At 47.6% G+C, this 23,665-nt stretch overlaps 9 protein-coding genes and 1 non-coding gene across 10 annotated transcripts; 4 read left to right on the top strand and 6 right to left on the bottom strand.

Moving 5' to 3' along the window:
• Positions 1 to 327: 327 nt before the first annotated feature.
• Positions 328 to 1,677, bottom strand: METBIDRAFT_46861 (uncharacterized protein; the record flags this gene model as incomplete). The annotated part of the gene is made up of 2 exons (XM_018858092.1): positions 328 to 1,181; positions 1,323 to 1,677. The coding sequence occupies 2 exons, from the start codon at positions 1,675 to 1,677 to the stop codon at positions 328 to 330; spliced, it is 1,209 nt and encodes a 402-aa protein (XP_018709712.1).
• Positions 1,678 to 2,177: 500 nt separating this feature from the next.
• METBIDRAFT_33390 (uncharacterized protein) lies at positions 2,178 to 3,207 on the bottom strand. The gene has a single exon (XM_018856279.1). It carries the CDS (start codon positions 2,907 to 2,909, stop codon positions 2,448 to 2,450), a length of 462 nt encoding a protein of 153 aa, XP_018709711.1. The 5' UTR covers positions 2,910 to 3,207; the 3' UTR covers positions 2,178 to 2,447.
• A 934-nt stretch (positions 3,208 to 4,141) lies between these two features.
• On the bottom strand, positions 4,142 to 5,590 carry METBIDRAFT_47058 (uncharacterized protein; the record flags this gene model as incomplete). Its single annotated transcript, XM_018858119.1, has 1 exon — positions 4,142 to 5,590. The coding sequence occupies one exon, from the start codon at positions 5,588 to 5,590 to the stop codon at positions 4,142 to 4,144; it is 1,449 nt and encodes a 482-aa protein (XP_018709710.1).
• A 456-nt stretch (positions 5,591 to 6,046) lies between these two features.
• METBIDRAFT_219861 (uncharacterized protein) lies at positions 6,047 to 7,028 on the bottom strand. The gene has a single exon (XM_018855125.1). The coding sequence runs from the start codon at positions 6,785 to 6,787 to the stop codon at positions 6,170 to 6,172; it is 618 nt and encodes a 205-aa protein (XP_018709709.1). The 5' UTR covers positions 6,788 to 7,028; the 3' UTR covers positions 6,047 to 6,169.
• Positions 7,029 to 13,355: 6,327 nt separating this feature from the next.
• Positions 13,356 to 14,108, bottom strand: PRE9 (proteasome core particle subunit alpha 3; the record flags this gene model as incomplete). Its single annotated transcript, XM_018858065.1, has 1 exon — positions 13,356 to 14,108. One exon carries the CDS (start codon positions 14,106 to 14,108, stop codon positions 13,356 to 13,358), a length of 753 nt encoding a protein of 250 aa, XP_018709708.1.
• Positions 14,109 to 16,204: 2,096 nt separating this feature from the next.
• On the top strand, positions 16,205 to 16,666 carry METBIDRAFT_46439 (uncharacterized protein; the record flags this gene model as incomplete). Its single annotated transcript, XM_018858039.1, has 1 exon — positions 16,205 to 16,666. The coding sequence occupies one exon, from the start codon at positions 16,205 to 16,207 to the stop codon at positions 16,664 to 16,666; it is 462 nt and encodes a 153-aa protein (XP_018709707.1).
• An 841-nt stretch (positions 16,667 to 17,507) lies between these two features.
• On the top strand, positions 17,508 to 18,661 carry METBIDRAFT_13485 (uncharacterized protein; the record flags this gene model as incomplete). Its single annotated transcript, XM_018854375.1, has 2 exons — positions 17,508 to 18,583; positions 18,646 to 18,661. The coding sequence occupies 2 exons, from the start codon at positions 17,508 to 17,510 to the stop codon at positions 18,659 to 18,661; spliced, it is 1,092 nt and encodes a 363-aa protein (XP_018709706.1).
• A 67-nt stretch (positions 18,662 to 18,728) lies between these two features.
• ULP1 (Ulp1p) lies at positions 18,729 to 20,018 on the bottom strand (the record flags this gene model as incomplete). The annotated part of the gene is made up of 1 exon (XM_018858058.1): positions 18,729 to 20,018. The coding sequence occupies one exon, from the start codon at positions 20,016 to 20,018 to the stop codon at positions 18,729 to 18,731; it is 1,290 nt and encodes a 429-aa protein (XP_018709705.1).
• Positions 19,836 to 22,128, top strand: METBIDRAFT_33382 (aminopeptidase). The gene has a single exon (XM_018856278.1). The coding sequence runs from the start codon at positions 20,194 to 20,196 to the stop codon at positions 21,736 to 21,738; it is 1,545 nt and encodes a 514-aa protein (XP_018709704.1). The 5' UTR covers positions 19,836 to 20,193; the 3' UTR covers positions 21,739 to 22,128.
• A 1,094-nt stretch (positions 22,129 to 23,222) lies between these two features.
• Positions 23,223 to 23,294, top strand: METBIDRAFT_t231. The gene has a single exon. It is a non-coding gene; the product is annotated as a tRNA-Pro (tRNA).
• Positions 23,295 to 23,665: the final 371 nt, after the last annotated feature.

Below are 23,665 nucleotides of genomic sequence, written 5' to 3'. Positions count from 1 at the left end.
ATTCAAGGATACCCCAAAGTGGATCCGCGCATGACCATGGGAAAGGTGCTTAAACTCCGATGTCGTTTAAAGAACGGTGGATCGCGCACAACTCACGTGACTTTACATTTACGAGTCCATACAACCTGTCTTGCGAGCGTCAGTATGTCAGCAAGTAAGTATGCTAAGCTTTGTGACATTCTTAGGCATTCTTTGAGGGCACCCATAGTAGACGCCGATCCACAACTGTGAGTGTACATGTTTTGGTCGATTGGTCGGCCTGCGTATATGGCGGGCGGGCATCGCAGCCGACGGCCCGGAGATATGCGCATTGCACCGGCTCGGGCTCTAGTTTGGACCCATCACGCGGAGATAAGCCGTAAGCCGTTTTTCATCGCCGACAACAAAGTTGGTGGCATCGCAGACTACCTGTTCTGGAAGAGCATGTTGATTGCACAACTGCATCCAGCGCTCGAAAAAAGACGCCCCGTTATTTCCGGCTGCCTGGACATCACCGAGTGTCCGGTTAAACCCGGCGAGCCTCGGGCGGAGATAATTTTCCACATGTGCCACCTTCAAGTTCCCTTCGGTCCTGCGTTTCTTCTCGGCCTTTTCGTAGTCTGCATAGTCATTCAAAGTAATTCGCAACTCTCGATATAGATTTTCCGGTTTGAGCCCGGGAGAGCTCGCACACAAGTCGTTGATCTCTGCGGCATGCTTCTTGTAGAACTCCGGGTAAAACAATCTGCGGACTTCCACTTTATGTTCCTGCAAAAACTGGAAAAAGAGAAGCTTTGGCGTTGGGTACACTCCTCTCTTTTGGTGCACATGCTGCTTTTCGGCACTGCTTTGCGAGGCTACCCACGCATCAAAAATGCTCTCCCTTTCCAGAGAATCAGGGACACCATAGAATGCCGGATCCTGCGAAAACTTGGGTAGGAGCTCCTCTTCGACAAGAAACCAAGGGTCATAGATCGATATTTCATCCCGGTAGTCGTCTAGGAGATGACGGAAATCGTCACGTGCGGCCTCTCGACTCTCAACCCTCGAATCTTCAGCATCAGATTCGAACGCGAGGTCCAAACCAACATTCACGTCGTCACTTTCTGAGCATGTGTCGTCTTGGCCAGACTGTGCCTGTTCTGCCTCAGAAAAACCTATGTCATTCTCTTCGGATTCCTCATCTTCAGAGGAGGAATATCCTAGATGTAGCCCTGCTGTTTGTTTTCCAGCGTCCCCATCCCCCTCAACAGAAAGGTTTTTCTCGTCAGTTACGACAGATGTGTTTTTTTCGTCAATCCCTACTGACGCGTCTTTCTCGTCCACAATCTCGATAGACGGACCTGTAAATCCCGTGTCTTGTGCACTGAAATCAGGTGACTGCTGAGATCTTTCTGGGCCATCATTCAACAGGCTATCATGAATGCGGCGCGATTTCAGCCGTTCAAGGGTACTAGAAAGCCTCCGTTTTTTCTTTCCCTCTTCTTTTGGACCAACACGGAGCCCATTGGCCTTGGCAAAAAGTACTGCCAAATCATCGAAATTAACTCTGCTTTCGAGGTCTTCGATGGTGGTTTCTGAAAGCTGCCACACAGAGGCGCCAGTTTCAGAATTGAAGTAGAAATGTACTGCATCTTTGGCCACCACAATGTACCATGATGTGTTTTTAACGGGATATGTGAAAAGGGGCTGTATCATACTCTGAGGCACGTTGGCGATGGGCCTCGAGACCCAATGGATAAGTTCAAAGCGAGCTCTATATGCCGGACCCACATTACCCCCCGCAAGCGACAAGACGTGGCTCATCCAGAGATGACTTTTGCGAGAGCATGCTTGCTCTTATGCTTCCCGATGCATGCCTGGGCAATAGTCTTAAAAATTGGAATTGTAGCTGATAGCCCAATCCAGGGGTTTAATAAGTTGTTGATGCAGACATTGAATGTGCCGCGGTGATTTGGGGGGCTGAGTAGCGGCCATATTGCTGTAAAAAACGTTGCTTTCGAAATGTACGTGAACCCCCTATTTTCGTAAAAGCCCTGAAGACATGAATAACCTCCAATGAGATCACTCAGATATTCCATGTGGGCGCGTAAATGTTGTGGGGTGATGTGGGAGCGAGGCCTGTGTGCACACCAGCACACATCTAATAGGCGCACTGTGCGTATTTCCAAACGTCTCACAATAACGCACAGTCCAGTCGAGACCAACAGATAAGCAGGGTATTTTCTGGGCCCGGCACAGCCAATGTGCAAAATAGATCTTATCTATTCGCCAATACGAGCATAGGCCGGTTTGCTCATCTGTGAGTGCTCCGATGTGATGCCTCGCGGCAATGTTTTTTTTTTTCCTGGCAAACTGCGGGTGGGGGGCTTCAGACGCACAATATCAAGATTTCGCGGCAGAACGGATACTCTCTACGGAGAAGGGCCATTATCTCGTTAAATTAAAAATAACAAAAAAGCGACAGCTCAGCTAACCAACATGTCCACCGACAACTTCAAGCGCTTTGTCTGAGGCAAGGGCAGCACCACGTCGTCCTCCAGCTTTTCCAAGTCCAGCCTGTCGTCTTCCAGCCGCTCCTCTTCCAGCTTGAAATCCACTATTCTTTCTTCGCATTCGAGAGTTTTCAACTGTTTGCGGATGCGGGGCACGGCCAATTCCGAGCCCTGGTGAAGGTTTTTTGCGTGCCTCAAAAGTAGATCCCGTCTAGAAAAAGCACGTGAGCATATCCCGCATGCAAAAGGCTTCAACTTGTTGTGTGTCAGCATGATGTGTCTGCTCAAGTGTTCGTACCTAGTGAAAGCTCGGTCACACTGCTTGCAGTTATAGAGGCGCGAATTGCCCGTGGGGGTTTTCGTGCCGAACTTGCCCGGATCATTGATCCCGTTCACGAAATACAAGTCTTTGGACTTGGGTATGAGTTCTGCCATTGTAGTTGATACCAGACCAAACGAGCAGCAGTTGACCAATCGCAGAATGCTTGAAAAGGGGGAATTTGATCAAGAGTCGTCAAGAAGTCGAAAATACCTTAAGACCTCAAGTAGACCGTGTTAATGAAAACTGTGAGACCAAGAGAAAAAAAAACGATTCACTGGAGCCAGACTATAGCTTACAGTCGCGCAGTGAAGAAAAGCCCTTAGAAAACGATGAAAGCCACGTAAGGGAAGCAAACGCCAATCTAAAATTGAAAAAAATATATCTGAAGCTCAGGTGTAGAACAAGCAAGATGCCCTCGTAGATATATGCGATTCGAACAAGCCACGACGAGGCCGGAGGGTGTTGCAACAAATAAAAAATGAAGATGCGATAGTCAAATGCAATTAAGGAAGTGCGACGGTGGGCTTTGATTAGTAGATATAGCCAGTGACAGTGCGTGCTTGCAGGGAGCACATGAGTCCCCGCAATCTGCTATAATAGCAAGACACCCCGCAGCGTGGGGAAGGAGGGGAAAGTGCGGGCTGCAGGACAATGGGCTTAAGATACTGCAAATAACAGGACGCTCGCAGGTGACAAATTCTCGGCGCCCGGAGACTGGCCTGTAAGTGGAATTCATTCAGACCGGCGCCCCGGCGAAAAGCCCACAACATCAATGCAATACATGCCTGCTGTGCTGGGAAGCCATGAGGCCCTTGGCGCGGGTGCTTTGCAAACAAAGAACGGGACGAAAAGAGGGGCCTGCATACCTCACGGAGGGGTGTTCTTGGAGGGGAGGAGCGAAGATAGGAGCAGTGTGCAATGATCATCGATGGTCTCTGAGAAGCCTGTAGGATGGCCTAACTCCGGGGACCAAAACAAAGAACAAGATTCGGAGCAGATGCGGGGAACATAACCCTTCCGTTCCAGGAGCACTAAAAGCGATAAGCTCCACCACGATCACCCCGCCGCTGGATGGGTCCAGACTGACATTCCAGGCCGCACATGTCTGGAAGCCCCGTCGCTGCCATTGGGTAGCATATGCTCTGTCGGTGTCCTCGGCACGAGCCCCTGGATCAGCGACGCTGGCCCATCGCTACGACATGCTTCAACAGTTTCACTGCGCCGTTTGAAAAGCCCGTTCCGGTCCCCTGTGAAGCCCGCGTCGGCCCGCCCTCTGCGCAAACATCTCCATTCCTTATTTCCCGGATTCAGCAGGGCCGCCGCCCACCCCCGTCAAGCGGGCGGGCTATTTCCGGAAGTACGGCGCGTACATGTTCCAGACGCGGCCGGCCGCAGCCCGCACGTCGATCGAGTCGTCGGAGCAGGCGAGCGCAAGCAGGTTCAAGTCGCCCACAAACTCGTCCCGTAGCGCGGCGGGGATGATCTGGTGCGCGAGCAAGCTGAGGTTGACGACCTCCACGAAGAGCTTGCCGTCAGCCACGTACTTGTCGGCGGCCTGCTCGCGGTTGAGCAAGCGGGAGATCAGGTTCAAGCTCTTGAGACAGTCCACGCGGCGGTCCACGAAGCTCTGCGTGAGGGCCGCGTCCTTGAACAACGCGCGCTGGGCCTGGTAGAGGATGAAGAGCGAGGGCAGGACGGACAACACGCCGAGCAAGAGCTGCTGCAGCTTGAGGAGCTTGTCGATGCCCGTGATGGCCAAGTCGCCGTCCACCTTCGTCTTCTGCACCTGGATCAATAACGCCCGCACCAACAGGCCGCCAAGGAGCGCACGGTACGGCGTGCGGAGCTCGTCCTCGTACCGCGCCATCACCATGGTCAAGTCGCCCAGCCGCACCGCGGCACGCACGTCCGCGGGCGCCACGTCCACGTGCGTGTCCGCCACGTACGCCAACACCATGCGCTCGAGCGAGTCGAGGTCCGCCCGGAGCGACTGCTTCAGCGCGAGCGCCATGGCCTCGTCGTTGCGGAGAATGCTCAACATGTCGCCCACGGGCTTGACCACCCAGTTGCGCCAGAACCCCGCGGCCGTGTCCACGAACGTGCGCCGCACCCACGCGGCAATGGCCGCGCGGTTCTGCCACGCGTTGAGCGAGAGCGCCGGGCCGTACTGCGCCGCCACTAGCAAGAGCGGCCAGTACCGCGCCACGGCGCCCGGCGGCGCGGCCAGCGACGCGCGCGACTCGCCGGCCACGAACTGCGCAATGAAGTCAAGCTGCCCGCCCACGGCGCCGCCGGCCGGCACGCCGCTCTGCGGCACGATCTGCGCGAGCGTGCCGCGCGACACGGGCAAGCTGTTCACAAACACGCCCAACATGCGGTGGTGCTCGTCCAACTCCGCGGCTAGCGCGGCCGTGTGGCCGCGGATCTCGGCGTCGAGGCCTTTCATCGGGATCTTCAAAAACAGGAGGCGCGACTGCCTCACAACGAAGTCTGCGTTGACGCGGCGCCACGTGCTGGCGAGCACCCGCCGCAAGGCCCGCACAAGCGGGCCCACGCCGCAGGAAGCCCACGTGGGCCCGGGCCCAGACTTGGCGGCGGCCACGGCGCCGCAAAAGCCGGCGCCGATCACGCGCCATGCCCGCAGCGGCAAGGTCTGGACGCCGTAGACAAGCTTGCCCCACAGGGACAGCTTCACCTGGGCCCAGTAGGCCAAGTGCGTCTTGGCCACGATGGTTTTGTACAAGATGGAGTTGGCCAAGTGGTGGAGGCCCAACAACACGCAGTACTCGTCCATGATCGCCACGAGCCCGCGCTCGAAGTCCGAGGGCTCCGTTGCGCCGGCGAGCCGGCGCTGGTATTTCTGGAGCGCCACGACGCCGACCTCCGGCACCACGGCCACCGTGCCGGAGCCGCCGATCTGGAGCTGGTGGTAGAAATCCGTGAAGATGTCGGCGACCGACTCGCCGGGCCCGGCGGCGGCGGCCGCGTCCGTGCCGTGCGCGGCCAAGAACGCGTTGGTCTTGTCGTGCAACTGCCGGATCTGGTCCAACAAGCGGGAGGAGATTGTGTTTGTGGACCGGGCCTTGCGGAGCACGTTCCGCTGGAGCCCAGGCTGGACGAGGTCCATGCTGAGCGGAGATGGGAGGGAGGGGGAAAAGGGGAGAGAGGGGGAAAAGGAGGGGGAGGGCCCGTCGGTGTCGATGCCTGGGGCTAGAGAGGATTTGCAGCCACGCTCGATTCGCCGGGTGCCGAAAGGTGGGTGGAGGAAAGAAGAGGTGGTGTTGGATCGCGGTTGACTGTTGCGGTGAGCAGGGCCGCGCTACCGGCGCGCGCCGCGCCTGCCGGACTACCTTGCAGTACCAGATATCTCAATTCAAGTATGTACAGTACTCCGGGTCCTTAGAATACTGCTATTCTCTAAAAACCCTGGAGGAAAAAAGAGAAGGAAAAAAACTCTCCCTGTACGGAAGTTTTTTCCCTTGCCACGTGAGGGATCACTACATGGCGGAGACCACGTGACATACCTTGCAGTACCGGATATCTCAATTGCAAGAAGTACGGGACTCGCGACGCTTCGAATACTACTATTCTCCAAGAGCCTTCGAGGGGAAAAAAGAACAGGAAAGCTTTCTCGGCACGGAAGGGTTTGTCCTTGTCTCGTGAGAGGTGACTGCAAGGCGGAGACCACGTGATCCCATCGGCCGCGGGCGCCGTCTGGGGCATGCTTGAACAGCAGATGGTGGGGTGCGTGGTGTGCCGGAGCGGTCCTATGGAAGGCGGACGGATACGGTATATGACTTTTAATACAATGGGCGGTAGTGGGAGGGATGTGTGGAAGGTATGATCTTTGGAAGGTATGATTTTGGAAGGTATGATTTTGGAAGGTATGATTTTGGAAGGTATGATATATGGAAGGTCCATGGTGTAAAGGAGTATATGATGTCAAGAACAGTATGCGATTTATTGGAACACATGATATAATGGAATGCATGATTCAGTGGAAGCACTATGATTTAATGGAGTATTTGTGAAGACATGGAATATATGATGTGATGGAATATATGATATTAGGGACGGTATTTGATAGTATGAGGCTTACTTGATATAATGAAATGCATGATATAATGGAATATATCATATCATGGAAGGGATATGACGTATATGATTAAATGGATGCTATGAAAGGTATATGATGTTATGGACGGGATACGATAGACTTTTGCTATAGTGGACGGTGTATGTTGTAATAGACGCTGTATGGTGTAGTGGACGCTGTATGGTGTGATCGAAGGTATGTATCCATGTATCATCACCTCATTAAGCAACGTTCCTTCATCCAATGGTGAAACCTTCCAAACCTTCCTCGGTTTCGGAACCAAGTTTAGTGCATTTGTGTGCAAGGATGACTAGTTTATTCGTGATGCTGGGCTTTTTGCCTTGCTGTCAGCATACAGCCACTGATCGCTTATATACATGTTCTTCGTCAGAGTGCCATTTCTGGATCTCGTATGCGGCAGATCCATATAAGTCATTATTTGGCAAAGTGGGGCTCCTTGTAGCTCCCTGTGATGATATGTCTGGTTCGCTTAGTTTGACAAATGTGAGTACCACACAACGGAAACAGTTTGGTGGCTGTATGAGCCATTCAGGCACCAGAATGGGTATTTTGTCAGTGCGCTCGGGTAGAGGCTTTTTCAATCCTGTTTATGTTCCCATGTTCCAACCCCTCAAGAATCCGTTACGCCCAGCACCTTTAATTCCAGCAACAGGATTCCACCAATTCTCACCAGTGCCGCAGACTTCTGTGCACTAGCGGTACCACGGGTTTCGAGAGAGTATCAAGGCTTGTGGAGGCCCGTTCATTGAAGAGCAGAAGCCTAGTTCCCTCAATTTTCACCAGAATATCACCATCGTCGCCAGGATATTCTCGTCACCAACAAGATATTTATCACCACCAAAAACTCACTGTCGTCACCAAAAACTCACCAAAAACTCACTTCACCAAAAGCTCGCCATTCTCACCGCACCACCTCGCCGAGCTTGCGCTCGACTGAAAGCCCCTGCAACAACGTGCGTGCAGTGAAGCTCAAGTACACCAATCTCGTGGGATCCTTGATTTACGTCCGATGTTTGCCGGCTCTCGAGAAGAAACATATGGGTGATTCTTTGGGAGGTAGACTCGAGCCGCCCTAACAAAAGCCTTCTCGACACAAGTGACATAAAAGGCACATACTCAGAAATTTGCACTCTTCTGGGAACATCATCCAAGCATCCAAGTTGTCTCATTGTTCACAAGAAATAATACGAAGGTTTATACGATCGGCAGATTATTCCTCATGAGGCCTGGCAACTCTGCAGGGATTCTTCTTGTAGAGCCAATAATGGAATATACTTGAGAGCTTCGAAGTTGCTGACATCATTTCGGACAAAGATTCGCCGAGGTAATGTAGATGGGTGTCAAGGGGTGCTGGTGTCTGGTCACTTCGGCTGACTGTGGGGTCTGCGAGAAACTGTTCAAGTTCTATCTCCTAGTCTGTCTTGAGTTCATTTTGATTCGCACATACGGCGTTCAATAATATGGTATCAAATACCACCAACTCAAACCCATTTCCAGAGAATTAGTTCCCAAGAGACTTGACCCAATACTATTAGATTAATGAACCGATATAAATGACTCATATGAGTCGAACAATATTATCATGGTCGAATATACCAACAGACCAACAACAAACATTAGACCAGCAACTACTGAATTTTCAGTGGAGACATGTAATGTTATGGAAGGCATACGGTGTAACGGAAGGTACACGGTGTAAATTAAGGTACATGGTGAAACGCAAGGTATGTAATGTTTCGGACGGTATACGATAGTATGATTTTTCTGATATAATCGAAGATACTCGGTCTAATGGTATATATGGCGTAATGGTATGTATTGGTGTAATGGGAAGTATATTATGTTATGGACAATGTATGGTGTAATGGAGTATATAATAATACGGGATTGGGATGTTATGGACGGTATACGATAGTATGAGACGCATATGATATAATGGATAATATATGGTGTAATGTAAAATTTATGTGTGAGGTATCCGATATATCTGAATATATGATATATACGATCTAGTAGAAGTTTTAGGATGTGATGGATTATACGTGATACAGTTGGATATAAAGTGATAAATGTGAAAATATGGAATATATGATGCAGTGGAAGATGCGACAATATGGAATATATTACATTATGAAATATATGACTTCATGCAGTATATGACGCTACGGGATACATGATGTATTGGAAGGTCTATGGTGTAATGGAATGTATATGCCATATTGGAAATATGACAAAGGGACTGTAGGAAGGTATATGACTAGGGGAAGAAGGGAGGGGCAATAGTGATAAAAACTAGGCTAGCTATATATCATATGGTAGGAAAATAAACATATAAAAATATTGAGGTTAAAAACGTCTACCTCTACTTATACCCCCATCTCTACTTATACCTATATCTCTATGTCTACCTCTCTCAAGTCATAAGCATGTCATCCCATTAGATATAACTCAATTATCTATAATTCATATGATATAGACGAGTATGTCTTTTATTGGTTTGTTTTGAATTTATTTCTTACCTATTATATTTGGCTTAGCTATATTTTCCTGTTTTGTTATTCATATTCAATTCTGTTTTCCTTATTTACGACTTTATCTCATTCTTGCCCGCCCACAGGTTAGTCTACTCTTCTCTTAATTCGAAGAATAAAAAAGAAAAGGAATATGTATTACGATTCGTTCAAAGTTTTGCAGATTGCTTAGATATAAGGTGAAAATTAAAGTTAACTTGTGGTCTAGAACTAAATATGGATAAAGATATTGCTGATCTATATATTTTGCTACTAATACCAATTACGTTATTTTATATTTTTATCATTCCTCTGTTTGATTTTCTTTTCCTTCAAATCCTAATCCCGAATTCATGAGATCATGGATTGTATGATACTTTGAAGTTTCATTATTTTGGGTATGGGATATAGTGGAAGGTATATGATGTGATGGAATGTATGATATCATGGGATATATGATATTATGGAATGTATGATATCATGAAATATATGATATTATGGACGGTATAAGATAAATTGAATATATGATATAATGCCAGGTATATGATTTATTGGAATATATATGATGTAGTGAAGTATATGAAGTAATGGGACTTATGGTACTATTGAAGATAAATGAGATGAATATGATATTATAAATCGTATATGATGCGATAGAACGTATATGTAACTATGGAATATATGGTGTAATGGAGTATATGATACTATGGAAGGTATGATACAATATTATAAATTGTAATTCATGCAGTGCAGTATAAATAAAACATTGTATATGTGACATTTACATCCATGGCTATGATGATGCATGTATTCGTCCGGACGCCTGCCAGTACAGAGAGAGCTGCAGTCTGAGAAGAGTTGCGTGGTGCTGGAATCTGCCTTGGCGCCACCAGACTAACGTCACGTGCCAGACATGGACATCATGGCAAATGTTCTGCCATTTTATATTCGAATAATACTATCTGTTACAGGGTAAGTCCGTATATTAGCAGACAAGCACAAATATGTACATCGGTGGTGAACTATTACCCAAGAAGTACAAGGCCACTGGTCCCAGAGGAGAATCAAGCTGGAAAAATGAGGGAACAAGACTGAAAATGAAATTGTCGCTTGGGAATATCTCGAGCCATCTGCAACCAAGGGTGTCAGCCGCCTAGTCTCGTAAAACTGGCAAGGCACTTAAAACACGCACCCTTGTTCCTTGGTAGATTTATGCTAGGTGTGTGTGGAAAGATGAGAACAATTGCAGGTCATGTTGGCTGAAAGTATCGTGGAATCTTGTCGAATATAATCTACATCACGTTTTCCTTCTTCTATCGCCGGCGAAAAAAGAACGTGACTGTAGGCTTACCTACCGGCTTGTGCTTGTATTCATCAAACTAATGACTGATGTATTTCGTAATATAGTTGGGTAAGTCACGCATAGTCAATATTTTCCGGAAGAAATCACTTGGCCGGTCTCTGGCATAAGAGCAAATCATGCAAGCTTGAGTATGTTCGCATGTGTGATGATTAATTTCAAATTCTTGGGTTTCTATTCGGTCTTGGTCGCTTCACATGTCTTTGACACCTATAACATTAACAAACCGGATGAGATTCAAATACTTTTGAGGGCTTCCATCAAACAAAGAATTTTATGATACGGTGACCAAACTTAATTTAGTCAGCCTAAAACAACAAACACAAATTTTGATACAGGCTTGCTGGCCCTAATACTACCTTCAAGTACCCTGTGCAATGATCGTTCATGCGAAACACACATACTTTTTGTTTTGAAGTAGCGCGTGAAATGATATTGCGAATTACGGAGTTTCTCAATCTTTTGAATTCCGGATTAGTAGATGAAAATGGGGGTCTGAGTCTTTGCGACTAGGGAGTATGTCACAAGGAGAACTACCCAGAATTTTCAGTGATGGACGCAGAACACAAGAAATAGTGCATAATCACAAGACAAACATGCAGCAGATAGCATTTTTTTAGTGGGAATAAATAATCTAGGTAAATCATAGGATAAATTGAAATGATTAGATCTCCCATCACTTCTCGAACAAATCCATAATATGCAGCTGGTGAACAAATTTTCTAGATTTTCCAGCTAAACCCGTATCATTTCACCAAAGTGAATGCATGAGTATTTGACTATTTGGCTTAAAAAAAGATGTTTTTGAATTTGAGTGAAATTGGTTTGCGGTGCCCTTAAAAGAATAGCAACATCCAAAAGGGCTTCCTGGCTTCAGATCTATTTGGGCAGAAGCTCGCAGTTCTTTCGTCTATCGGATTTGAGCGATAAATTCAACCCAAGACTCATCTCTGTTCCTTTTTATTCACAACCCACAAAGAGAATTATTATTATTAAAGTAAACATATTGAAATTTAAGTAAAATAACTTAACTTATATGCTTAACAGGTAGCCCTGTATTATTCAAAATCATTATTAGCAATACAATTAGGCTCGAGGTACATTATTTGGCGCTACGTCTATCAAGATGGCTTATTGAAAGAGATGGCTTTCACCGAATAAAAGAATACACCTCCAAAAGCACGTGCTTTATTAGCCACCGTGAACGGGCTTTTATTTAGAATATTTGGCCTGCCTGCTGTTAATAAAAGTAAAGCTTAGAAGACTTCTACTCATATGCTTTATACTATTGATATTGAGTCGACACGGAGGCTCCGCCAGCTCAAAAAGGCACTAACTGTCTTTCATCAATTTGCCGTACATGCGTCTAGCAAAAAGTTGAAAGATGGTTAAAGATTAAATGGAGGTGTATAAGCGAACTGTTTGATAACTGATAGTCTCATCACAAAAATTCCAATTAGGATGGTACTCGTACAGGGCCAGAAATCATCATGAGCAGCTGACGACAATGATGCTCCGAGAACACTGGTAAGTTGAGGTTTACCCATACTACAATGTTTGGTGTTTTTAAACTTTGATGACTCAAGACGACCCTCCAAATCTCAGCAGCCCCAGCTGAACACACCCTTGAATTCAACAAAAGGCTGTATTTTCTTTCATTTTAAAGACAAAAACCCATGCTGAGTCTTTAACGAATTTGCGAGCATATACAGATCCGCTTTGAATAATCGGTTAGTTGGTTTCTGGATTGGCTTTTCTGGAACATATAGTGAAAATAAAGCCTCTAGAATTCCATCAAAACCCGTGGTCAAGAAGACATATGGCAGCGCCTCCTACACCAGCTTCTGCGTTGATTCTTCTCGGTCCCACTAGTCATATTGTGTGTGCCATGAAAATATTTTTTTATTCAACAGAATCTTTGATCATCTTTCGCAGTCGGATACTGGCCGCAACTTGGCTCCAAAATTGACTTTGAAGGGCCCCGACATTGGCTTCAAAACAGCTTCAATAATAGCTCCGAACACCCTCAGGCAATTGGAAAGGAGGCGGACAATTTACAATAAATTCACGCCAGTCTACTTGACCAGCTACCATACAGCGCATTCATGCCCCCATCTGTTTCAACGACCAGCCTTTTCCCGCAGGGTCCTGGATAGTCTTAAAACTAATACCCCGGAAAAATCAGGCAGACGACTCACAAGGTTTCCGCTCCCAATAAGCTAACTTAAGCCGGCTTATAATAATCTATGCTTTCTTGCCTTTTATTTATATTCTGTTGTACGTGACGGAACTTGCGTGCCCGCTTCCAGACCTATAGCATATGGGCGGGCTCTGGGCTATCAGAGCTTCGTCCCCTTTCTTCTTTTTCCTTTGGCTCCGTCCACTCATCGCTTCTTTATCTGCATCGCTCTGCCATATCTCCTCTCTCTGCCTCTATGATTCTCTCCTCAAAACAGACAGGTCTCAGGCCACGCCTCTCGGAACGCGGTCCAGCAACACAGCTTTCCCCGCACATCAACATGACACCACACAAAAACCGCGACGCAGCCCCTGGCCGCCCCGCCCGTCAGACCTACTCTTCGTCAGGCTTGTCCAAAACACCCGTGCTTTTGATCAAGGTGTCGACCGCGGCGCCGTCCCAGATCTTGCGCACCACGCCCGAGCCGTCGGGGCCCAAGCTCACCGTGGCAAACTCCAACTTGTCGCTGTTCAAGTTGCTGCTGTCCACGGTCTTGGAAAGCACGCTGATGGCCAACTCGCAGGCCTCCTTCAACGAGATCTCGTCGCGGTAGTCCTTTTTGAGCAACGTCTGTGCCGCCGCATTGTTGGCACCAATGGCCGTGGCCTTCCACCCGCTGTAGTTGCCGGACGGGTTGGACGTGAACAACTGGAACGCGTTTCGGTCGTCGTGGCCCGCGTATATGAAACTCACGCCAAACGGACGCAAGCCGCCGTGCTGCGTGTAGCCCTGCTTGATGTCACAAAGACTCTTGATGAGAAGCTCGCACGGGATCTCCTCGTTGTATGTCTTCAAATACCTCTGCGCCGTGACACGGGCGTTGTTGACCAAAATGGACGCGTCGGCCGTCATTCCTGCCACCGCACACATGGTCTGGTCGTTGAGATGGTACAATTTCTCCGCCGACCCGTCGTTGTCGAGCAATTTGGAGGTGACCTTTTTCTCGCAGGCCAACACCACGCCGTCTTGGGCCAAAATGCCGATCGCCGTGCCTGCATTGGCGATGGCCTCCTGCGCATACTCCACCTGGTAGAGCCTGCCCTCGGGCGAGAAAATCGTGGTTCTGGAGTCGTATCTTCGAGACATGGTGTGGGGTTCTGGGGAGTTGGGGAGATATGGAGGGCTGGTTCATGGTAGTAGTGGCGAGCGAGCGCCGGGCCGGTCACGTGCGCGGTCACATGCCCAGTCACGTGCGCGGTCACATGCCTAATCACGTGCACAAGAGTCACGTGAATATTGCCGGGCCCGCCGGGCCGGTTCCGGGTCCGGTTTGGTTTTGGTTTGTCTTGGTTTCTCGTGTTTTTGATTGAGCCTTCATATTGTTTTTGCCAGGCCTATATCCATATTGTATGCTGTTTTTGAGGTTCTTGAGAGGGGCCAAGTATGCGTGGGACGCGTCTATGCTTTACGCTCTCATGTATTTCTGGTATCGCTGGCGACATATGTCATGGAGCCACGCAAAATTTGGTGCTTCATATTTTCCCCAGCTACTGGCTCTATTAATAGACCAGCTGAAGAGGGCACCACGAAAATGTTAGAAATTGTCCACGCCAATTGACTGACCCAACAGATACGCAGCAGTATGCAGGACTGGTGGATGGCATTTGGCAGACCTGTAGTGACAAGGTGGAACAAGTAAACTCTGACTATTTCTGCAGATCTAGATCGCCGAAGGAAAAAAACTTATGGAAAATATACACCATGATAGCTGAAAAAAGTGACTCATAGGCTGTGTTGGCAACTCTGATGGGCTTTCGATTTCGCTACAACTAGATCTGACACAGAAATTAGCTACCCTCTACCAGGACAATCGAAAATCGAAATTATCACCTCGTGCTATCAGTTGATATACCCCTTATGTGTTTTGACAGACATGTTGCGGCGTCACTCGCAAGTGTGTTAATATTCCGTGAGCTGGGTGCCAGTATGGACTTTCAAAACCTGCACACACTGGTTATTTTCGGCTGCAATGAAATTGGCCCAAATAATGGATTAAAGCCAGGATTCTTCGGCTCGTTTTACCAGTAATTTCGAGGGGCAGTAGGACCAAACTCCAAAGGCGTTTTTTTCAGGTCCCTTACAGACGATACGTACCTGTCTCAGCCTGAGTCTTGCAACCCGCTCCTGCCTCAAGAAGCTCCAGTCTACGTTTTCAGATTATTCGACATCCTACGAACATCACATTTGTGCCTATTGAGCGAATTTACGTCAAGAACTAGCCAAAAAAAAACATATACGTCTATAGAGACCATTCGGGCTCTTGACAAAAGAAAGGCAGACATCTCACGATCGAGATGCCTAGAATTTGGTAGTTGTCACTTGCAGTCAAGATGTTGAAAGGTTTTAGATACCAGACACGATTCAAAATAGCGGAGCTCATGACAAATAGACTGACGCATATATCAAGGTCGCACAGTAATTAGGTCTAAGGGCAGTGCTCCACATATTCCAGCAATGGAAGACAACCACGGAATCTATACTACTTTCACGCACATCGCCAGCAAGTTACTCAAAGTTTCAAAATTTAGCACCCCCAGCACACTTAGACAGTTGCTACAGGCACATAAAAATCTCCATCAGTGCCCAACCGGAGGTCTCTCGTCACACCATACCACTTATGCTGCCTGCTCGTAATATTTTGCGTATTGGTCATATCATCTCATATTTTGAATCGTTCTCCAAAGCTATTACACGAGGCAGCATCAGGAGAACCAAAGCCTGGTGCTATACTAAAAGAGGATGCCAATTCTTGCTTCAACCCCCACCAGGGTTTTCCCTAATACTTGGAAAACTATCCGAATCCTTCAGACGAAAAACACAGCGCAGCATACTTAACTTAGATCTCCTACTTCTCTCGAACTTTTTCGGGCCATTATCGATTTTTAAAGGTCTCCTACAAAGACACTAACTCGGGATTCAGAAGATAAACCCACGTTCACACCTTTTGCGTCTTCACAGATCGTTCCCTCAGAGCGAGAGCTTCAGCATCAAATTCTCTACTTTTTGATCTTTCATTTCTACAAACAAGCCAACCCCGCTGCATCGACGAAACAATGCCGTATACCAGATCTCCACACTCATCCAGAAATTAGCACCGCGACTCAAGCACAGCGCGCACGTGACCTCTCCATCCACCAACAACTACCTAGATCGGACCTTGCCCTGGAGCCACCGTCTGAAGGATGGTGTTCATATCCTCTTTGAACGTGCCTCTTGGCTACGAGACGCCGCTGTTTCCCGGGCTCTACTGGGCGCTTTCGGGGGCCCCGGCCAAATATCTCTACTACCCGCATGACATCTGGGTTTTCACCATCTACTGGGCCTTGATATTCTTTTTGGCCGCGTACATTATTGTTGGATGTGGATGTGCTGCAAGCATGGCACTTCGTAGGTCTCGCATGCCCAAGCTGGTGGTGAGAACAGGGGTTTTTGCAGGCTTAGAGCCACTCTTGGTGGCGGCTTTGTACGCCCTTATGGGCGCGGTGCAAGGCGCCATTGCAGGCACCATTATCGGCGTGATCTTGGCCATTCTCTACAGAGCGGGCTCTTTGACCATGAATGTTTGGGTGCCCTTTTGCTGGGGGCTTGCAGCAATTCTATACCACATTTCCTCCAGCTACAGTACAAGTCTGTTGTTGTTATGAGCGGAGCCTCCCGATTTCCCCGTTCTCAACTGCGTTTCCCGCTGTGGAAGAGTCCAGATGAGCTGAAACCTAGAGGCAGGCCTCTCGGCAGGCGATGGCATTGGGGCCGTTGTCTGAGCTTTTGAGCCCCGGTCTCTTCCATTGCTGATCTTATGCGTTCGGCCGCATGGTCAGAGATTCAGTGTGATGATTTGTGATATCCGATTCAGAACCTCTTTGAGTGCCGGAGTGTGCTTGATCTATACTTCGCCGACTCTGCCAGCACGAAATTGAGCCTTTCCTACGCCTGCTTTCGTTCGGTCCAGAATATTTAGATTTGGGATTCTTTTCTTTTCTTTTTTAACCTTCCTTTTTACCAACCTTTGAACAGACGTTCAGGCCGTGAGATGTCTTCGTCTCGGCGCTTTTGATAAGGGGCCTGGGTCTGCTTGAACACATAAATTCGCCCCTAGAAAGGCTCACGGGCAGATCTGGGAATACGGCGAGAAAAAAAAAAAACAATCAGAAAAACGAAAACCAAGTTCAAAGCCGCTACTTGCTGGTTTGTGTGTGTGCCCATGTAGTATGTGCCTCTGTAATATGTGCCTATATAATATGTGCCTATATAGTATGTGCCCGTATAGTATGGAAACTCAATTAACGCGAGCGTGTTTTATGCATTCCGGCCAACTGAAATCACTAGGACCTCACCGCGATAAGCAGGATTTCTGGCCAGGTCTTTCTTCCAGAAATTGATAGAAGGTAACGAATAGTATCGCCCCACTTTTACCCCTTAACTTATCATATCAACTGCAACGGTAGTGTCACCTCACACTGACTGGCAGGTGCACCTCACGGCACCATGAAAAACACCCATGACTTGACCCCACATTTGGCGTTCGTGGAATTCCATCCTCTTGTCCACAGATTCAAGAATTCCACAGAGCAGGGCCACAGGGCTGACTTGGCTCTTTCTTGTCTAAAATTAATGGACCGTTTCAAGACGATACACCCAATCCATGCTGAGCTTTGTTTGGCCCTTCGTGCTCAGAACCATTCGATGGCTGATAAATATGGAGATGCTTGGGCCTCCAATATAGAAAGTGCGGGCCAGCAAGAGCTTTTTATGGGCGATGAGTATATAGGTCAAGCCGAAAAGCCGGCTTTCTTCGAGAAATTCGTGCCTCAGTTCCAGAAACTTCTCATCGGCTGTGACTTCGCCAACCTCCAGAATCTTCTCAACAAAGTGAGTCTTCTGGTCCACTTCATGAATCAATGCTCTGATTTGGCACTGTTCACCGAAAACAGACATTTTGAGTTTCTTTTCTATCTGATCGTGGCCGTTCTCTATGGCCTGCTTTGGTTTTCCCTGCTTGCGAAACAAGACGGGCTCGTGCAGCAAAATGAGGAGACGTCGCCTTCTTTAACATGGGCCCAGATCTCACGGAAGTGTGAAAGCTACAACAAAAGCCACGAGCATTTTTTAGATGACTTGGACGATAAACATCCGGAGGTGATAGAAAAGTTGCACTCTGAATTCACGTTTTGTACTCTTGTTAGATGGTACTGTGCATTTGCCAAATTCAAGGAACACAGACTCACTGAATTCTGCGAGGATTTCGAGCTCCTTCAGAATGACATGAGCGTGCTCGAGACTATCAAACTCCAATCGGAGGCATTGATTTGTTACGGCATCTCCAGCATTGCAGCCAAGCCCTTCAAAGAGTTGGACTTTCAGCTGAATGAGCAGGTGTTAGAACTCTTCACTTCCAACACTTTGGTTGAAGCTAGTCTTTATGAGGTTATGAAAAATCTATCGATGGCGAAATTTACGAAAGCCAAGGATTTGTGGGAGCCGCAGCTTTTGAATCGGTTGGACTCCTGGGTCTCATATGCATTGCCGGGGAAAACGAAAGGCACGTTTTGGGAGTTTCTACGGTCGGTCATCGATTTGAAAACATTTTTGTTGATTTTGTCGGTCTCTGAATGCATTCCGAGAGCGAAGATGCTAGCTAAGTTGGGGTATCAAAACGCGTCCGAAATAACGAGGAATTCCGTTTCAAACATTTTGGTGATGCTGATGTCAGTACTTGGTTTGGGTGAGGCCCACATTTTCTTCCATCAAGGCGAGGATGCCTTCTATAATCTTCCGCTTGATGATAAAACACGGGAGATGGATTTGCAGGACAAACTCGAGGACCTTGACCACGCTGCTAATACCGAGGCTGCTGCTGCACACATGAAGACACTTATGATTCAGAAATATTTTGCATGAAGTGAATGATTCTAAGCACAATCCGTCACCTTTTTTTTTTTGTGCTTCAAGTGAAAGCTTGTGGATTATTTCCGTTATTTTCAAGCGCGCCAGCATCGGGTTAAATTTCACATCAGCGAGATCAAGGTCGGTTGGTTCGCCAGACATGAGCTGTGAAATTAGGTAGCATGAGAACATGATCAAGAAGACGCCACAGTCATCGAAATTTTCTTGCTGGTCGCACTGCTTGTTGACAATGGTGATCTTCTCGTTTGGCTTGAAGAGCGCCTTTTGTAATCTGGATGCCAATTTGCGGAGAAGCTTATCATCATTCTCGCCGTCGAATCCCATAGAGTCGTACACGAAGAGTTTTCTTGCTGGAATACTAAGTACACAAAGGGCCCAATGGTCGCCGTTGTTAACATCCTCTAAATCCACGTAGTCGTCCGTGTCTATGAAGTTGAATGGAAAAAACACCATCTTCAGCTTAGCCAAATCCTTCATGGGGAGGATTCCCTGAAGATCCTCCTCTACAGGGAAATGCAAGAAAAGCTGGGTGAGTGCTGGAAAAATAAGGTGGATGTGGAATCCAAAATCTTCACCCTTTAAGAAATATTTGATGATCATCTCATACACTAACGAGATGTTGTTATCGTTGAGCCACTGCCCGGGCATGAGATAACTGACGTCCGACTTGTATAGATCCACCAGACCAAATTGGAATAACATTGTGTCTTCTTCTCCTTTGGTGGTCCTTGTTATTTGTGAGTATAGATCAGTTATGCGCTTCTTTGCAAGGTACGGGTTGAAATCCTCCATGTCTGAAGACGAAGACGACGTGAGCCCCGCACGTGCCAATTTATCATGCGCAACGTGAGCTATGTGCAAGGCTTTCCTCTGTATTTTGGCTTCCTTTCTTTCCTTTCGAGCTTCCTTCCCTTTCTTCCTTGGTTGGCCGGTTCCCTCATCTGGCGGCGAAGGTGAGATCTCGATCTCGATTTCAGGTAGAACACTTGACCAGTCGAATTGATCAAGTCCATCAGAATGCACGGGTTGTTGTTCTTTATGAGCTTCTGGGCTAAAGCATAGCCCCTTGTACGGATTGAGTACGTACAGCATGCAAGCGGCAACGTTCAAGTGCCTGACGCTCTCGGGCAGCCGGCATTTTGCAGATGCATTGCAACGCGCAGCAAAATAGGTGCACACTCGGCAGAATGTCGAGGTGCATGCACGAAGCGCATCCGGCCGCTTCCTGAGACGGGTTTTTGTTACTCGACGATCAGAAACACATAATATGTATAGGATCCGATGGCCCCTTCTACGTCGCTACAAATCGAATTTGGCGACGCGGCCGCCGCTTGCTGTCCCCTACAAAACGGGACAACCCATGCATGAAACTAGACGGCATCTTATTCCGCAGCCGGGGCAGCTTACTCCCGGCATATCCGCGTTGGAGTATTACAATAGAAGACTCGTATTGGCCCAGGAATTGCCTGCAAAATCAGCTGCGATTTTGGTGGGGAACCAGGTACAGCATAGCTCCGGTAGTGTTTTTTATGAGTTCCAGCAGGACAACGATCTTTTCTATTTGACTGGTTGGCTCAGCCCGGATTCCGTGGTGGTTCTAGAGAAGGTATCAGACAAGGGAACCGACGAGGACGTTGTTTTGCATATGTTCGTGCCCCCCAAAAACGCAGCTGCCGATCTTTGGGAGGGCGATAAGAACGGCCTTGAAGGGGCGTACGATTACTTCAATGCGGACGAAGTTCAAGATGTGAACAAAGTGGAGTCGAGCCTCCGCGACATCATCAAGAGAAATGAGTTCATTTACTACGACAACAAGGGCAAAGGCTCTGCTGGGGGATTGTCCGCAAAATTCTCTCTGTTTTTCAATTTGGGCTCGAGCCCAAGACATTCGTCCATCAAAACTCTTCTTGATTCCTCCAACAAAGTCGTGCGGCCCTTGCAACCAATCTTGGCACAGCACCGGCTGGTGAAGTCCGAGGCCGAAGTCCGAGTGATGCACAAGGCAGGGCAGATTTCCGGAAGAGCCATCAACACGGCCATTGCCAAAGTGGGTTCTGATTCTGCGTTCTCTACCGAGAAAACATTGGCCAAATACCTAGAGTATGCCTTTGTGAGAGGAGGCTGCGATCTCCAGGCGTATATTCCCGTTGTTGCCAGTGGCGAAAATGCCTTGACGCTTCATTATACGCGCAACGACGACTTGCTTTATCGGGACGAGACGGTGTTTGTCGACGCTGGAGGAAAGTTGGGTGGATATTGTGCAGACATATCGAGAGCATGGCCTAATTCGCCCAGTGGATTTTCGGACCCGCAGAAAGACATCTACAACGTGGTGCTTTCCGCCAACAAGGCGTGCATTGATCAGTGCCACGAAGACAACGGCCAGTCGCTCCAAAGTCTCCACGAACTAGCCGTCACTACGATGGTTCAAGGCTTGAGAGACTTGCCAGGCATGGCCAGCGTCACCCGGACAGACGTGTCTCGGGACTTGTTCCCCCACTACATCGGCCATCATTTGGGTCTTGATTTGCATGATGTGCCCAGCGTATCACGCATGACTCGCTTGGTGAAGGGCAATGTCGTGACCATCGAGCCTGGCTTGTATATCCCGCAAAACGACAAGTGGCCCAAGCATTACCAGGGCATTGGCGTGCGTGTGGAAGATGACATTGCTGTGGGCAAAAGCAGCAGCGACACCCGCAATTTGACCAGTGTGTGCGTGAAGGAAGTTGACGATATTGAGGCGTTGATTCGCCGGGGGGAGGTCACCACGCCGCATGCGTACGACGAGGCTGTGGACCTAGAGTTTTAGTGGACGGTGTGGCCAGGGAGTTTGGACGGCGTTATATTGATGAAGGTGTTGGAAGATGTGGATTGAAATAGCGCACTTGGAATGGATACAACGTCCAATGTAAATAGCATAGACCGAGTCGCTCAAAAAGCCATTCATACACCACCAGCGGACGAGTGCTAATAGTGGTAGATGTCACTGAGTTGCCAGGCCGCTGATTATAAAGTCTGGTTCACACCTGCTCATCTAAACAGTAAAGCATGGTCAATGGGGCATACTGGATTTTCTGTTGAAAGCTCATGTACCAATGTCAACTCACTAGCAATATTCGAGCATGTACACGGGGATTCTCGCCCATCGGCACTTTGAGAAAAGCCTTCAATAATATAGCTTGACCGTAAACGATGCTGCACATTCTTGGAAGCTAACCCAATGTCTTCGTCAAGGAGGCAAGCAATCACTGAGATTTTTCGAGGCGAAGCATTGGGGGATGTAAGTACTTTGTTAGTCAGGTATCTTTGAGGTGGGGCTGTTGGATATCAATCTAACAGAAGAAGTTCAATCACACCAGCTTTAAATGCGTCCTATTTTCATAAATTCGGACCAGAAATGAGAATGCCAGTCTCATTTTTTGTGTGGACAGCCGTGTCTTGAGTATTATTTTCTTGAACTGTTCCCTATTCTGACACTTTGAGCCAGATAAAATCAACGCTAGCCTAGCCAACGACAAAACAAAGGAAGAAGAACGTTCCTGGAATCAAAATCTACACTAACCATGGAAAACAAAACATAGCACGAGCTGCCGGTCCCAGTGCCGTTCATAAAAAAGAAGAAACACTATTTATGATTTATTCATGGATTTCTTTTTTTTTGTAGATTCATCTGATTAAAGGGGAAAAACTATATGACTAATATATAGAAAAAAACTTTTAAACAGCTCCCAGCTACGTACCAAGTGTCTTAGCTCGGCCCGTCCCCTTCCGTTAGTCACAGCCTGGACGGCCATCTTCGCCCGTATCTGTTTACATATTGGATATTACGTCATCGACTCCTAGGATAGGTCTCCTTTAGTAGTCGCCTCAACTAAGATGGCTGTAGCGGACTTAAGGAGCCAACTTCCTGAGACTCACCACGCCTTCTAGTGTATACCTTGAAAATCGTGGTGACGAACCAATTTAATTTAGTTAAGTTCTCCAAAGGTTGTTGGCCGGCTTCAGTTTGTATGGGTGAGGAGGAGCCTTATAATGTATACCTTGAAAATTGTGGTGCCGAACCAAATCAAATTTACAAAGTTCACCAATGAGTCTATCGGAGCCAATATCTCATTTAAACTTACAATTTAGGGCCTCCAACTAATTGGAACATTGGTGAATGCTTTTGAAAACATTATTTCCAAAGAAAGAATGTTTTAGGGCCTTTCAGTTCTTAGTATAAATATAATCATAAAGCTTATACTTTTTGCCTAAGTCAATCTATAATGCGCATTGTTTTATTCAGACACTAGCGGGCACGTGGTCTAGTGGTATGATTCTCGCTTAGGGTGCGGGCGGTCCTGGGTTCGATTCCCAGCTTGCCCCAGCTAGTTTTTTTAAGTAACTCACCAATTGTTTTCTTTTTATCCATCTGAGTCGGCAGAACGTTTGCTATTTGACATAAAGAATAGAGCCTCAGCTACTACAAAGGAAGAACAGATACATTTGAAATTAGGAAATTTGAAGAGTCTATGAAGGCCTGGTGACCCCTTGTTGCATCTTCAGTCCCCTTTAAGATGTGATACATAAGCAACAAACATGATGTTTGGAAGAAAAAAAACACACTCGAGATCACCCTACAGTCCAGAGTCAATTCTCATCAGAAAGCAATTCATAATCGGGTATAGGTAAGGACTTTCAGTCCCAAAAATCGGGGTATTAATTGCAAGAAGAATAAAACTTCTGCCAGCGATGTG

Source organism: Metschnikowia bicuspidata, assembly GCF_001664035.1.
Source record: "Metschnikowia bicuspidata var. bicuspidata NRRL YB-4993 chromosome Unknown METBIscaffold_7, whole genome shotgun sequence".
NCBI lineage: Eukaryota > Fungi > Ascomycota > Pichiomycetes > Serinales > Metschnikowiaceae > Metschnikowia > Metschnikowia bicuspidata.
This window is presented reverse-complemented; position numbering and strand designations above follow the sequence as displayed.

Bases quoted from the DNA above. Each gene is read 5' to 3' on its own strand.
- METBIDRAFT_33390 (XM_018856279.1), bottom strand. From the start codon at position 2,909: ATGGCAGAACTCATACCCAAGTCCAAAGACTTGTATTTCGTGAACGGG.
- METBIDRAFT_219861 (XM_018855125.1), bottom strand. From the start codon at position 6,787: ATGCATTCCATTATATCATGTGTTCCAATAAATCGCATACTGTTCTTG.
- METBIDRAFT_33382 (XM_018856278.1), top strand. From the start codon at position 20,194: ATGTATAGGATCCGATGGCCCCTTCTACGTCGCTACAAATCGAATTTG.